Genomic DNA, 16,245 nt, shown 5'->3' with positions numbered 1-16,245 from the left:
TCATGTTTGTGCTCTTATGTTTTAACCTGCATGTGTAATATGTGTGTGTGTGTTGACAGGGTCTGAACGGGTGTGTTCCAGCGCTGTTCCTCAGCAGAGAGAGGAGGAGTGAGGTCATCACGAGGGGCGGAGTTGCATCCGAGAAGGAGGCGCTGCTTCTGGGTAAGTCTGGGAGGGGGGAGAAGTTTTTAACAGCTTCAGCATCAGCACTTTAAAACACATGCATCATGTTTTTAGTTAATAATTCAGGAGCAGTTTCTCAGTTTTAACTTTAGGAATAAAACAACCAAGGAGTGAAGTCTCTACTTTCTTTTTTGCACTGCTTCAATGTCCGATTCACAAAGCAATGGAGTCGCCAAACCTCCGCTGTTCATGCTACACATGGAGATGTCTCTGCATTGATTTCTTTGTGTTTCCTGCAGAGGCAGAGCAGTTCACAGCAGGGTCTGACTGTTTGTTAGCTTAGCATTAAAGATGATTGAACACCTCCGCACATACACTGACACCAGCAGCAGCACCATGCTCTCACAGTTTAAGCTCTGCTGTCTCCTCTGTGCGCGTGTGTGTGTTTGTGTGTGTGTGTTCAAACGTCACAAACACAGCAGCTGGACTGAATCCATCTGGGCTGCGTGTTTGTCTCTGCGGTATAAATCGTGATGTTGTGGGACGTGCAGCAGCAGCTCTGAGAGCAGCTCGCAGTGATCAGTGACTGTGTGTCCGGAGCGGAGGAGAGCAGAGGAACAGCAGCACATTCATCTCTATTAGCTGTGCAGAGAAAATCCAGATATGAGGGAGAGAGGAGGCTCACAGCTCTGTCTGCTGCTGCTGCTGAGGCCTGTTTTCATACAAACAGAGGTTTACACAAGCATCCACATTTATCTCTGCACACAGATGAGGATTCAGTTGATGATACATGGATAAGAGCAAATGTAGGAGGAGACTTTCTAAGGGCAAAGTTTAGCAATAGTGTGCACACTTACATATTCCTCTGTCTGCTGTTTGCTCTGAAATCTCTCCTCTGTAAGCTCAGGTTCATGAAGGAGTCTACAGTAAACAGCACGTCATATTCTCTTTCTGAATGACTTAATTTGTAGTTATGAAGTCAAAGCCTGCAGATCTGAAGAGGAGAAGTGTGTTGTCATGCACATTTTTTTTCAGCGTTGTAAGCCATATAGAGGGATTGTTTGTCTATCAACAACGTCGGATGCGCGCGCAGCTTGGGGGTAGAAGCACAGCGGAGTATAACGGTTTGTCAACGGACGTGGAGGAGTTAACCACCAAAAAATGCATTTTTAAAATTAATACCTTCACTTTTACGGTTTGTAAAGGGCTCCCAGGTTTGTGAATAGCAGAAGAGATCAGGAGGTGAACAGATATTAGGAGGAAATTAGTTTTTTTATCCGGTGTGTCCCCAGAGAGTAATTTAAACACACAACTGTCACTCGATGCTAATGACTGCATTATCCGTGGACTCTTACCAGACTGTGACCAGGACGTAAACGTGTGTCGTTAAATCAGAAATCCTCCCAGACCAAAAAAAAGCACACAGACTGCTGAGTCTGAGACCCGGTTCATGATAAAAGAACCAGAAAACTACGTCCAGAGTTAATTATTTACCCGCGGACGTCGCTGGTGTTTCAGTGTAAAGTGTGACCCTGTTAACTGGTGACTCTCGGCCGTTAATCACTGATACTGTCCGCTGTGAGTCACCAGTTAGCATGTTCGCTATTAACTCCAAAACACCGGTTGCTCCGTGACGGTCAAAACCTGATAGACGTTGCCTCTTTTGTGTATTATTGTTTCTAAAAACTGTCCACAGAACAACCGTGCATTTTTATGCTGTTAACAGGTTGAATTTAGTGTTTAAAAACGGTAACTCGTTTGAATGAATGGGGCTAAAAGCTGCTTCTGCGTGCGCATCTTGATGATGACGTAGGCTGACAATCCCGTCACAGTTTAATCAGTTGAGTTCCTTTTTTTTTTTCCATTTAGTACTTTGTTTTTAGGAAAATCGGACTCTTATGACTGGCAACAGTTGTTGCTGGTGGTCACACAGCTTGTCACCTAACAATTGTATAGAAATCATAATGATTATAGTTTTAAGAAAGTTATTTAAAAATAATGATAATATTGTCAGTATAAATTTTAAAAAGCTGGGGGGATGTGGTGGCAGGTGTGGGCTATGGTAAATACTTGTGTGTCAAAAAAATAGCACCTAATAAGTAAATTATGAGCAATTCTGCAGACAGTGTTTTACTTTAGTAAGCAACTAGTTATGTGCCCACCAGCAACTTTTGTTGCCACTCACAAAAATAAGCCTATGAACAAAAAATATTTATCCCAGGTACAATTTTTTGGTGGAGGGTTACTCTAGACACTTGAATGATTGAATTATTATAAATATGTTTGGAGGGAAAATCACAAGAAATTTAAGAAAATTGGCTCTTTCCAGAATGATTTGCATTGGCAAAGCAGGAAGAAGATGATGTCATGTGGCAGGAACCATTTGGAAACTATTTTCTATAAATCAAAATCTTTGTCTAAGTTGTCTACTAGCATATAAGTGGAAAAAGTTGTATTAGCAACATTGAGATTTTTATTGTGAGTAGAAAATGACAGTGAGTGAGTGAGTGGGGCAAAATGGGTTAATATGTTCTTCCCCAAAATGTGCTGACCTTATCTGTAGCTGAAAAGGGAGCTGGTTTTCTTACTCTAAGTTGGACATTTAACTTTCTTTTTTAAAGTGCACGCACACACTCACACATATACACACCCTCACACACTGCAGCTCTGTTCCATGTGAGCAGGTCTGCTGGAAGGAATTGAATTAGGCCTGTCTGTAATTGCAAACGTTTCGCCACATAAATCAAGGAAATAAATATTGGCTGTGCCCAGTCCTCCAGGGGATGCCACTCTGCTCTCCACCATCCTCACTCTTTCTCTCTAACACACACACACACACACACACACACACACACACGCAGCCACATTCCCTCTGCATGGTTGCCTACCTTTGCAGGACCTCTCAGAAGTAATCAAGTCAGGAGTGTTTTCTGCTCTGGCCAGCGTTTTTCACAGAGAGCGGCTCTGCAGTTTGTTTATTGTGCAGCAGTTCATGAGGATGCAGATTGTGGCCTCAAATCCACCTCAATCTCTTTCTCCTCCTCCTCTGCCGGCTTTATTAGCTTAACCAGCCGGTGAGTTACAGAATTCAGCAACACTGAAGGTGAAAGTAGCAAAAACATCAGAATCTAACAGAATCTACAAAAAATAATGGACTGTCAGGGGGAACTCTGGTGGTTTTAATCCTGTGCCCTTTTTAATTCAGCTTTTTGGGTACTGCAAGATTAAACTGTCCACAGCAGATTTCTTCATCCTGCAGCAGGTCAACAGGGTTTAATAGAGTACCTGCAACATAATCCTTAATGGATCAAAGTGAGTCCACTTAAAGTTCTTGTTGTAATCCCTGATCGGCTCAGATTGTTATTCAATGTGCCTGAAAACACGACAGAGAGCATCCCTGTAGAGTTAGAGCTTTTTGAGAAAGAGGAAGTTGATTATTTAACCATTGACAGTGTTGAGTGTGTACCCACCAGATGACACTGGGAGCACAGGGGCTGCTGGTTCACTGCTGACCTGATAGTTCACTTTGTTTTTACTTGGCATTAATCATCAACAAGAATATTTACAAACAAAAGAGTTTTCTAAAATCAGATCAAACAAGCAAAACAAAACAAAAAACAAAAACAAGAAGGGCACGGATCAATAAAGAGGCAACATCCAGTTGAAAAAAAAAATGAAGCCTATGCAGAAGTGCTAGGGCTGCAATTATCGAGTGTCTGAGTGTGTGAGACTGGCTGCAGAAAGACCAGAAACCACGTACACCATGGCCAGAAAAAAAACATATGTTAAGGGCTTAAAACATATTTACACCCAGGTTCATAAAAGGGCTAATTTCACTATGTAGAAGATATTATGATTGCGAGTTTGTCCAAACAGAGGCCCAGCTCACATGTCAGGTCTGGTTCCCTGAAGCTGTTCCTAAGGAGGTTAAGGCCATGTCCGCACGTAGCCGGGTATTTCCAAAAATGAGTTTCACCCCCTCTTTCTTTTTAAAAAATACTTTTTTCCACATGCAGAGGGCAAATCTGCTGATAAGTGCTGCTCAGGGCATGTTTTCCAGACGTGAAACCCGTGCCATCCAATCAGAATGAGCCCCCGTCATTCAGCTGTGACGTTTGAGAACTGAAAACTCTGTTTACTGGCGTCCACACGAAACAACGAAACCAGAGTTTTCAAGAATCTTTACCTTCGACGAATTTTCAGAGAATGTCGTTTTTAGTGACGTAAAGCTGCAGTTTCTTGTGGATGATAGGTGTAATCGTTAAAAAATATTTGCGGTTTCCTAAATACCCAGCTACATGTGGACATGGCCTAAGAAACAATTCCAATATGGCCGCTACCAACAATTAGCTTCATTAATCTGTATCAGGAACAGATTGGTGATGTCACAGAGACTATGTCCCTTTATTATACAGTCTGTGGGGTCAACTTTACACACATTTGAGGTTTACAAACCTATCAGCCTTTAACACAATATTTGTGCATAGACACTTTAGATTCAGTCTACTACACACGCACAAACTCAAGGAGGAGCAACAGCCTTTACAGCACCAGCAGTGACAATCTGCTGATTTGATATTTCTCCACCTTCACTTAGATTTGACTTCTTACTGCTGATTGTTTCTGTCCATCCTGTCCTGGATTATCTTTCACAAACTGCCTTTGCCTCTACCTCTTTGCAGGAATCATATCGACCTTCCTCCACGTCCATCCGTTTGGAGCGAACCTGGAGTATCTGTGGTCGTACATTCAAAGACTGGACTCAAAGGTAGGAATTTATGTAGATAGAGAGTGATGTAACAGCTGTCTGAGCTGAAAGAAAATCATCTTACACTTCAACAGAAAGGGTTTTGTTAAGATCTGTTTGGTGGACAACATTTAACACCAGCCTGTCTGTCTGTCTGTCTCTCAGGTGTCCGCGGGGGACCTGGAGCGTCTCATGGTCCGTCTGCCATCCATGTTTCGTCAGGAGCTGAGCGGCGTCGGAGCAACTCTGGAGAAACGATGGAAGTTTTGCGGTTTTGACAGTTTGGGGTCTGCGTGACGAAGGCAGAACACACACACACCTTGAGGACGTGAATGAACACTTTGTGTGTGTGTGTTAAAACTTTTGTTGGATAAACTGCAAGACTGAAACAGACACTGGAGACCCCAGAGGAGACATACTTTCTCCTTACTTTTTGTTGAGGTGGAACAACTGATGGCCCTGACCTCCTCCTCCTCCTCGCTGCAGATCTTCAACACAGTGAGCGCTTTTTGTTCATGATCACCTGAGTTTATTGGCTCACCTGACAGAGGAAAATAAACCAAAGTTAATCCATAAGATTAGTCTCTTACAAAACTTTGTATTCCCACATTAGAGTTTTCAACGATGATCACCGTTGGATCGTTGGACAACATACAAACATCCTTGTCACTCTTTGCTTACCTGCAAACATATCCAATCTCACAAATTAGCCTGGCAGGATTCAAAATCTAAAAACATCAGCCAATTAAAGCCTTTAATAAACTTTGGACCAATCAGAATGAAGTATTTAACACAGCTGGAAAATGATCATTTTCGCCACAGTCAGGTTAGCGTCTGATGAAGAGAGTAACAGCTCGCTGCAGATACTTATACTATGTTCATGGTGTGTAATACATAAGACTTTTAATGACAGCAGAAATCGTCATACTACATAGTCCTGAAGGGGGCGCCAAAAGCTACAAGAAATGGAGCGTTCCTCACAGGAACACAGAAGAGTCAGGGGAAATGATTTAGAGACTTTTACAGTTGCAATCCTTAATCTCTATTTTCTATTGGACGCATCTAAAAGGAGCTGCTCTGCTGCCTCTTGTGGCTGAAATGAAAACTACAACACTAAGCACTAAATTTAATGAGCCTAAGTTTGTAGTTCACCTCCTCCGACGCTCTGTAGCAGCTGTGACAGACATTAAATTTACACAACAGGAAGAGTCATCGTATGGCTGCTGGTCTTGTTTGTTTTTGTAGAACAAACAGAGACATCAGGATTAATGTTAGTCTCTTTTTAGGGACCATTGAAAATGTGTCCAAACTTTCCCCTGTGGACAAAAAACAATCCAACATATTTATTTTATAACTGATAACAGAAGACATTTTTATGAAGGAGGAACAGTGCTCTGGGTTTGAAATGATCTTTAACAAGAAGATGTTTGTTTGTTGTGGAGATCGTCGACACAAGCAGGAGCAGTGAAGCTTGAAAAGGAGGAGGAAAATTATCATTCCTCATGATTAAGGTCATGACATGTTTAATTAAAAAGAGATTAATTACAGTCTGTATGAGCATATATTACAACTCAATCTGATGTTGTGGTGTCTAGGAAAACTGAATACCAACAGCGATCCCATGGAGGAGCAGAACTCAGAGGTTTTTCTCTTTTCCTTACCTTCAGCTTTGTTTTATGTGTTCAAAGCCAACAGTGTAAACTGCAGAGGATGATTCTGTGATTTTGTATTGAAATCTCCATAAAAATGTTGGTTTTCTTTTTAAATAAAGTTGTTGTTAATAAAGAAGAGTTTGCTCAAGCCTGTGCCACCTCTAACTTTACACTTTCATCAAAAGGAGCATCTTAAAAAGTGGAAAGAGTGTCTGCCTTCTGGACAGGTAATTTAATAACTTGTGATTGCAAAGGAGAACAGCCTGGAACATATTAGTTTTAGTAAAAGCAGTTTAGGACTAAAATAAGGACTCATCTTTCCCATTTTATATATTCCTGTTACTATTTCTGTCCCTTCGTTGAGATTTGGAGGCTCAGGTTTACACCATCTCTTTGTTATACATTTATTAGAGGCAATGGGCACGATCTTACAGAAATCTTTTTCCATAACAAGATCACTTATGAAACCAAAATACAGGAACTTTACATCATGAGGCAATCCGTAACCAAAGATCTTTTCTTAAGTAACACAAACACTCACACGAAGAGTCTGGATTTTTGGACACTGCCAAAAGATGTGGGAGTGATTGGCGTCAACAAGCCCACGCAGTCTCTAGTATTGTTGATGTGATTGAGATTGTTGGCTTTTAAAGTGTGGTGTTATAAAATAACAGACCAGAACCTTCCATCCAAACTCTCTTCACTTTATTTGATATAATCTGTGTTGTTTGCTTTCAGTGTCTGAAAACTCTTTGAAATAATTTTCTTGTTATCCTCTCTGTAGGCTTTAACCAAAATATCTAGCACTAAATTTCCCTCCTGAGTTATTGCTGGTCTTATACATTTTTTTCACAATAGTCCCTTAGTTAAAGGTATCTAAAATAAAAATCTTGGTTTGGGAGTTTATATTCCCCCTTGATTCCCCCAAACTTCTGAATTGTTTGCCCCGAGTTAAGGTACATACAGCTGTAATTCCTTTGTCTTCCCTCTGTTTGAATCCAGGATCACAGAGACTGGGTTCCAAGGCAGACCAAGTTAATTATTCGATATCCCCCTCCAAATCATACTTTTTAAAAATTATTTATTTATTTTTATTTTATTAATTTATTTATTTATTTAATTATTTATATATGGGGGGCTATTATGCCTTTAGTTAGAGAGCAGAAAGGAAAGTGGACAGCGAAGGAAACAGGCCACAGACTGGATTCGAACCTACGCCACCTGCGCAAGGGCGAACTTCATGAAGAGCAACCAAGGGGGCAACATCCGGTAAGTAAAAACGAAGCCTATGCGGAAGTGCTAAAAGTCGTAGTTCGTCGAGAACCCACTTGAGGCTGGCTGCAGAAAGACCGGAAGTCTTTCCCAGCCAAAAAAATGATTTTTACGGCATTAAAAAGCATATTTACAGCCTGGTTCAAAAAACAGCTTGGGTCTAATACGCTAATTTCACTATGGACACACACACTGTTTGGTGAGAGAATTCTTCTTCGCGCTCTCTGCGGTTTAGAAGTTATTAGGATCGTTTGATTTTCCAATCAGCGGCACAGCTCAGGTCACGTGACCGCCGAGCGCCCTGTAACTGCCAGAAGAAAAACTAACGGCCTGGGTCACAACGAATGTGGCTGCATCGGCGGTTAAGCTTCATTTCACGGTGCTTCGTCCATGTTTTATACAGTCTATGAGCGCCACCTTGACTACTAGGCCATCTGCGCTCCAGCATCACTGTTATTTCTCTTTCCTGAGCCGAACCTTACAGTAGGTCTGCCTTAACAGTGGTGAATCCACAAACAGGGTGATGTAAACGGCTGCTCTCACCCAGGGAACCGTCTCTGATGTAACAGTCGGGTAACACACTCACAGATCACGATAATATCTGTGCATGTGTGTGTCTAAATCTAGGGCAGAGCTTGGCTGTGTGAGACACATTCCCTGTGAAACCCACAGACCCAGACACTGAAATAATCCTGCTTTTTTTCGTATGACTGTCTGCAACCCGTCCTGGCCCAAAAGATCCTCAAAATGCGCAGAGGGTGAAAAAGGAGTAAGGAAAAATTATATTCAGTTGATAGAAAACATAAATGTGGAGCATGGAAAAAAATTAAGACTTAATTTCAGCTTCAAAAAAACATTTCTTATAATTTTTATTTACAGATTTTTTTTAAAAAAAAAAAAATAGAGAATGTTAATAAATTAATGCTACACAGACAGAGCACCTCTCATCTCTCAAAAATGGAAGAATAAAGGATTATCAACCCCATAGGTTTTTTTAACAGTCATATTTTTTCCCCCTTAATTTGTAATTTTGCTCCTCTTGCAGTCCAGTTATCTGCCTTCTTGGTCCCTAATAGATTCATTAATGCAGAAACATCTAATTTATCATGATCAACGTCCACACCGCAGACAGAAGGAAAAGGTCAGTGATTCAGTGAAGCTGTCATAAACTATTTCTGGATCTGAGTTTGATATATTTGATAAATAGATAATTTTTTGTCCTCTTTCCACTTCACAGTAATGGTTTCTTAATCTGTAAAGACACAATGTCATTATGAGACTCTGTTTTTAGAGTTACTCTTTCCTTGAGTGTGAAACTATCAGAGTATTCATCTCACACTAAACTTCATTGTTTTGTTTAACCTCCTGACATTTTTTAAAGCAGCATCAATTTTAAACACTTAAGTGTGGTGTTGTGTTTTCAGCCTGCTGTCAGGAGAGATTAGCTGAATGTGTCACATTAGTTTGCATTATTAAATCACAGACAGGGGCATCTCTCAGCTCTTACAGCAGCAGCCTGGTGCTGCAGCCTGAAACACTGGAGGACTGCTCGCTGCACTATTTATATCACTGCTGGATTAACTGTGTTAACAGCAGCCTGTTGTCCCCCTCTGTGGACTCTCAGTGAACACATCACCGTTTGAACACAACAGCTGGCTGCAGCCTCAGCTCAGCATCACCCGGAGAGCCTCGAACAGAACATCACATCGTTCTGAAGCCGCTCTCTGAACTCATTAGCAAACATCACCAACCATCATCTAACAACATCATCTGACTCTGGGAACAGATGCTAACGTCTGGTTTAGTCACAGGTTCTAGCAGCTGAAGAAAACGCGAGCATTTCTTAATTCATCTCTCAGAGGAACGTCTGTTCACCTGTTGGTGCTGGGACTCAGTTTCACTGTAAAAACTAGAATAGCGTTTTTATTTAACAAAGTGTGTAGCACGACTGAAGTTGAATACCTTTTACCTCCTGAGACCTGAGCTTTTTTTTTTCTCTTGTTATTTTGATAAGTAAGACCTAATAATTATGATAACTAAACCTGGTATTTGAACAAGAACTTTGGTTATTTGTGTCAAGAGTTCACTTTTAGTTAGTCGTTATTAATGTTATTGTACTTAAATTGTTGGATTTTTTTTTTAAACGCAATGGGTGTAATGTGATATCACCAAAAAGTGACGTGGGCAGTGTAGCTAAGTGTGGCTCATAGGTCAATGTTTTAGAAATAAGAGGCAGAAATTTAATGTCTACATATTATATGGCCACTAAAGATAAGACTGTCTTGTAGAGTTTGGGGCATAATAAGAATTTAAAAAAAGAAAAGAAAAAATAATAAATCCTATCAAGTTTATTAATATCCAACATTTCCAACTTAAATCCTGGAAAAAAAACAACTTCAAAAATATTTCCTGTGAATAAAATTTTAAATATCTCACAAATAGTCTTTTTTTTAGAAAAAAAAAAAAAAAAAGATAAAAAAATAAAAAAATTCTCAATTAAAGGTTCAGTTGGTCTGACATCGTGTTCTGATAAAACTGACATATTCTGTGAGCACAACCAATGTGATTTCTTTTTGTACCTTTACGTTTATCTGCCAACTTCCTGCAGTTTTCCCCAGAAGAGTCTATGGAAGAAGATGAGGGTTAAAAAAAATGTCAATTTTTTTTTTAATTACTATTTTTTTCTAAGAATTCTACGTTTTTTCTCAGAATAAATAGTAATAAAAAAATTGGACCTTTTTTTTGTCAGTGGCCCTAATCTTCTTCTGTAAGAGTCACATAATGTTTAAAGAAGGGATATACTGATTGTCTCTGCACAAAATTTCTCCCTGTCTACTCTATGGAAGCCTGAGATGGTCATTTAAAATCAGTCATGTAAAACCAAACAGAAAATTAATTTAACTGCATTACATGCCTGTAAAAGGCAGCACAAACTCAACTCAATTAATTGTTCAAAATTTTTTACGCCAATATTTTCACTTTGACTGCAAATGAATATTGGCTTCAAATATCGGTATCGGCCTCTTGTCTACTAATGATCAGTATCGGTATCGGCCCCAAAAAATCCATATTGGTCTATCTCTAGTTTAAAGTTCTCAGAGGTTTGGTCCACATTCTGTCACACACCTTGTACAAGAGTGGGCGTGGTCATCCTGCAGCACCAGGTAGGACGACCAAAACGTTATAAATGAACTGTGGGATAAGCCACAACAACATCATGTGACTCTTCTGTGAAAGGCTTAAAGTGGGAGTCAGACTCATCCTGCATTATGTTGTTTTATTCTCCTCAGTGTTTCTGTCCTCAGTCTCTGTCCTACAGACCCTCCTCTTCCATTTATCTCTCCTGTCCTCTCTCTTTCTTTCTGTTGTTCTTGTGTCTGAAAGCAACATTAAACACAAATAGAAAGAACAGAAGCTGTATCTGTCTGCGCTGCAGGACGATCCCTCAGGTCAGTAAATCCCTCAGCTCCCTGTCCTCTCCCTGCTGGACCGACACACAAATACAAAAGTTATTTACGGATGACAGCTGAGGAAAAATGTAACCAGCAGTGGATGAAGGGATGAATATAAAACACCATGTGTCCTCTTCTGCTGCACTGAGACCGGAAGATCAAACCTGTACAGCTTCAGAATAACACAAAGCCCAGAAGCCAACTGGCTCCTCAAGTGTGTGAGTGTGTGTGAAGCCTGGTGACAGTGGCTGTAATCACCCTCAGCTCTTTGTGCTCTTTTTGCAGAGGCGGTGTTTAGACATTCCTTCACCCTCCGCTGTTGTCACCTCTCCTCTACTGCTCATCCCACCTGGCAGACATTACTGTGGGGAAACTGATAAACTTGTTGTAAAATGGTTGAAAATATAAAATGTGAAATGTTGGACCATGATCCAGCTGGATGTAAGTGACAATAAGACAAAGTTATTCTGGACCTAAAGCCCTGTTTGTGTTACACCAGGAGTAGGTAAGAATTACAAAGGTTACAAAAAGATAATGGCAGCTTATCCTGGAGAGAAACTAACCAGAGACAAGTCAGTAAAATTCTAACGACTGTGTTTTTAACAACCTGTGTAAGCAGACTGTATCAACACCCACAGTGTGCTCTGTAGCCAGCTCTGTCCATCAACGCGTAAAGAACACAGGTCGTGCTCTGCAGAGTGGCTCACTAATCAGGCTACGTTCACCAGCAGCATCTCATCCTCTCGTGAAGACAACAGCAAAACAAAATGCTGCACAACAGTTGCTTAGCAACCTCAGCCTGGTCAGTGTAAGAAGAGGAGGAAGGAGCTGTCCTCAACAGGACGTCACGTTTGAGAGACCTGCTGAGATCAGAGTGGGAGGAAACACTCTCAAAGTATTTTTTGTACATGGCTCAATCAACATTCTAATATGGAACTTTTTTTTTTTTTTACTATTGTTTATTATATTTAAGTTATTTATTGCTAACACTATTTTTCAATCAGCTCAAGACCCCCTTGAACCATTATCAGGAGAGAATATTTTTCTGGACTTGTTCAGGAGTATTATCAGAAAGCAGCACTCAAAGAAAATATTAAACCTCAATATAACTTGCTAACAGCTAGACTGAACTTTAAGTATACTTGTGTTTCCATTTAAAGACGTCTTTCAGTGCGTAACCCTGTTTTATTACACTGAGGCAAAGCAGCTGCATTCTAAGGCTTCAGTTTAAACAGGTGCAACACTGACACCCGGTGGCCAAAGCTGCAAACTGCATTCTCACTTTTCTTCAGACTGCAGTTAAAAGCAGAACCAGCCTTCACACAAAAAAGGTGTTGTCCTGTAAACTTTGTGTGCGTTTTCAGTTATACCAGTGGAAACCTAGACGTGTTGTGATTTTCTAACAGAGAAACAAACAGACACAAAAACCACAGCGGAGATTTTCTGTAGTGCTGATAATCATGCTTTATTAAATCAATAATTGGAGAAAAACTCGAGGAGGCTGCAAAAATAATCAATGCTACAAGTCTAACTTCAGTCAAATCAAAGTGCTGAGCGACACGCAGGACTTCACTTCTCTTTGTCCTTGCTAAAAGCAGCAGTGGTGTTCTTGGCCACATGGTGACGCCCAACTTGACTGAACTCCTAAAAACTAACACACACACACACACTGCAGACCTCCAGGAGCCAGCTCTGCCTCTGCAAACAAGCACCCGACGGACTCTTATTTAACGTGATTGGCCAGGTTGATGGTACGACTGAAGAGCCATATTGGGTGGTCGTTTGCCAGAAGAAGAGCACAAAACAAAAAACACGTGCTCAGGGAGTGCAGGCCGCTCGCACTGTGAGCATGTCATTGAAATGGCTGTATGACATAATCAGTCAGAGCGCGAGGTCCAGTCGTCCTGCTTACATGAGGGTAAATGCAAACAGCACTCAAGATCTCACGCTCTTGTTCTAATGCAACACCACTGCTTTTTATCTACAGCAGTGCATCCATATTTCCGTCTCGAATTGAGTTAACATCAACAGGGAGCCTCTCCACCTGTTGAGGCAATCTTAAGACTTCAACTTATCGTTGAGGCACATAGTTTAGTTTCTTAGTTTAACAGGGTATTCGTTCCTAGTGAAACTTTCTCCTGTTAAACCACATTTAGTTTCATTTGTTTCAGTTAATATTATTGTCATAAATAACAATGCATACATTTCCCATAACCGTTCAATTCGGCTATATACATTATGTACATGTCACAGAAAAATGAATCCTAAGTCATATTTATCCAATATGGCACATCTTATAACCTAGACTTAAGTCTAGTTTCGCATAAATTAATGTCAAGTTTGGTACAAAAATAGTTTATATTTACAAGAACAGAAATCCAGATCTTTATCAAGTAGATTATTTTGCTTAATCAATAAATAAAAAGGCAGTAGGGAAAAGGGGAAGATTGAAGATTAGTGTTTTTTTTCTTTTTTTTTTTACACTGATCGAATGCTTATGTGAACAGTCGCTGTGTCAGAGCCAAGCTCGTTGGACAGTTTGAGGGTGTAGGTTCCAGCATCCTCCTCTTTCACACCCGTGATGATGAGAGTGGTTAAGTCCTCTGAGGTCTCGATGTGGAAGCGTCCACCGGCAGTCACTTCGATGGTTCTTCCGCTACGTGACCATTCGATGTGTTTGGCATCACCAGAGAAGGCACAGGCGACTGTGAGGACTTTGCCAGGCTCAATGCTGATGTCTTCTGGCAGTGCCTCGATCCTGGGAGCACACCCTGGAGAACAACAAGACAAAATAGTTACACTTGGGGCTGCTGAAGGTTATTATTCAAAGTTAGCTTTAAAATGACACAAGCTTAAAGAGATCATATTAGCATCATCCTCTCACCAATTGGTCTGAACGTGGATCCCTCCATGTGTGAGGCCATCTCTGTCAGGCTGCTGGAGCTCATGGCATATGACTCAGATGCCATAGATGACATGCTGGACATGGACATGGTCTCAAACTTCATCTCGGCTGCCATGCTGCTGAAGGAGCTGGACTCCATCATGGATGACATCATGGCCTGCTGAGAAGAGGAGGTGAAAGAGGACGACTCCTCCATTGTGTGCATCTCTTTCTTCATCATCATGGATGCGCTCATGGATGTTGCAGACTCCTTGTGACTCGTCATCATGGCTCCTGAGGTGGCTAGAACAAAAACAGTACAGTTAGATCATCTCTAAAATAATTGCTTTGTTGGAAACTCTTTGGTTTGTTAAAACTTAAACTCTCCATGCAAACAAATGTGATGTCTTACCTCTGAGCGCCAGCTGCTGCTCACGGTAAGCTGTGACCTTCATTCGTATGGACTGGAACACCTGTCCAGTGAATGAGAAGGAGGACTTGGAAACACCTCCCTCAGATGTCATTTCACAGATGTACTCTCCCTGATCACTGTCTGCCAGATCGTGGATAAGGAGGCTGCAGGAACCTTCAGAGTAGTGCATCTCGAAGCGACTGCTCTGTGAAAGCCTTCTTCCGTTGACGTACCACACCACTTCTTTGACACTGCTTTCGCAGACACAGCTCATCTTCACTGACCCTTCATAGGCCTCAGCTTTGACCTGGCTAAGAACCTTAGGAGGTTTTGGAATTGGGGATTTCACAGTGGGTGGAGACACGACCCTCTTGGGGGACATGATGGGAGGAGGTGACTTCATCCTTAGAGGTGATTTGATCCCCTCAGGTTCAGGTGATTTCACAGCCCTTGGGGATTTGATGCCAGCTGGCTCTGGGGACTTGAAGCCTCTTGGTGACTTAATTCCAACAGGTTCTGGGGACTTCACACCTCTGGGTGATTTGATTCCAAAAGGCTCTGGAGACTTGACACCCCGAGGGGATTTTACTTCCTCAGTTTCAGGTGACTTTACTCTCTCTGGAGACTTGGTAAGTGGTGACTTAAGTCTGGGTTCAGGAGATTTTATACCTGGTGGTGACTTCATTCTTTCAGGTTCAGGAGATTTGACACTTGGAGTTGGTGATTTGACACTGGGTGCTGGAGAGGGTGCAGCTGGCTCAGGTGACTTGACACTCCTGGGTGATTTAATTCCCTCTGGTTCAGGAGACTTTACACTTGGTGTTGGTGACTTGACACTTGGTGTTGGTGACTTAACACTTGGAGTAGGAGATGTTACGCTTGGTTCAGGGGACTTTACGCTGGGAGTTGGTGATTTGATAGAAGGCTCAGGTGACTTGACACTAGGAGTAGGTGATTTAATTGAGGGCTCAGGAGACTTGACACTGGGAGTGGGTGACTTAACACTTGGGACAGGGGAGGTTACAGAGGGAGTAGGTGATGTTACTGTAGGTTCTGGTGATTTGACACTTGGAGTGGGTGCCTTCGTAGAAGGTTCAGGGGATTTGACAGCCTTAACTTCTTCTTTTGGAGCCGGTCTGCGGATGGTCAAGCTGAAGTGAGCTTCTTGTCTGCCCGCTGAGTTTTCCACCACAACTGTGTAGCTGCCCTCATCAGAGATTGTAACAGAGGAGATCTCAAAGCTAGACTTGTACTGAGTGGTGGTAATGTGAATGCGGTGAGATGACACCATGGTTCTACTCTCATGCATCCATGTTACAGTTGGTGCAGGCTCCCCATCAATATCACAGGAGAATCTGGCTGTTTCTCCCTCTGAAACTGTCACAGACTGGGGCTTGGTAAGAATTCTGGCAGAAAGCGAAGGCTTCACCTTTGTGACAACAGCTTCCTCTTTAACAGCAACAGCAGAGGACTTCAGTTTAGCCTCTGTTGTGGTCTTTTTCTCAGTCAAGGCAAATTTGTCAGATGAGTAGGAGGAGCCAGATGAAAGGTATTCAGCAGAGGCATACTTGACAGATGAGTCGTACCTCTCAGCAGAGGAGTACCTCTCGGAGGAGGCAGCATACCTCTCAGCAGAGGAGTACCTCTCAGCAGAGGCAGCATACCTATCTGCAGAGGAGTACCTCTCAGCAGCATATCTCTCA

The 16,245-nt window shown here is 41.7% G+C and overlaps 2 protein-coding genes across 4 annotated transcripts in view; one reads left to right on the top strand and one right to left on the bottom strand.

The window, feature by feature from the left end:
• enox1 (ecto-NOX disulfide-thiol exchanger 1) overlaps window positions 1–6,654 on the top strand; it is a 79,197-nt gene extending 72,543 nt beyond the window's left edge. For all 3 annotated transcript variants that reach the window (XM_074694610.1, XM_074694608.1, XM_074694609.1), the window contains 3 exons: window positions 60–162; window positions 4,806–4,891; window positions 5,036–6,654. In XM_074694610.1, the coding sequence (XP_074550711.1) occupies window positions 60–162; window positions 4,806–4,891; window positions 5,036–5,167 (321 nt within the window). In that variant the 3' untranslated portion in view covers window positions 5,168–6,654. The remainder of the gene's footprint in view (window positions 1–59; window positions 163–4,805; window positions 4,892–5,035) is intronic.
• A 6,095-nt stretch (window positions 6,655–12,749) lies between these two features.
• ttn.2 (titin, tandem duplicate 2) overlaps window positions 12,750–16,245 on the bottom strand; it is a 178,306-nt gene continuing 174,810 nt past the window's right edge. The window contains exons 255-257 of the mRNA XM_074694523.1: window positions 14,543–16,185; window positions 14,131–14,433; window positions 12,750–14,017 (exon numbers count right to left, since the gene is read on the bottom strand). Of these exons, the coding sequence (XP_074550624.1) occupies window positions 13,725–14,017; window positions 14,131–14,433; window positions 14,543–16,185 (2,239 nt within the window). The 3' untranslated portion in view covers window positions 12,750–13,724. The remainder of the gene's footprint in view (window positions 14,018–14,130; window positions 14,434–14,542; window positions 16,186–16,245) is intronic.

The sequence above is a fragment of the Halichoeres trimaculatus genome, unplaced genomic scaffold, assembly GCF_033239565.1.
Source record: "Halichoeres trimaculatus isolate MK-OKI-2021-1 unplaced genomic scaffold, fHalTri1.1 fHalTri1_scaffold_19, whole genome shotgun sequence".
NCBI lineage: Eukaryota > Metazoa > Chordata > Actinopteri > Labriformes > Labridae > Halichoeres > Halichoeres trimaculatus.
Note: the sequence above shows the minus strand (reverse complement) of the source record. Positions and strands in the feature narration are given on the sequence as shown.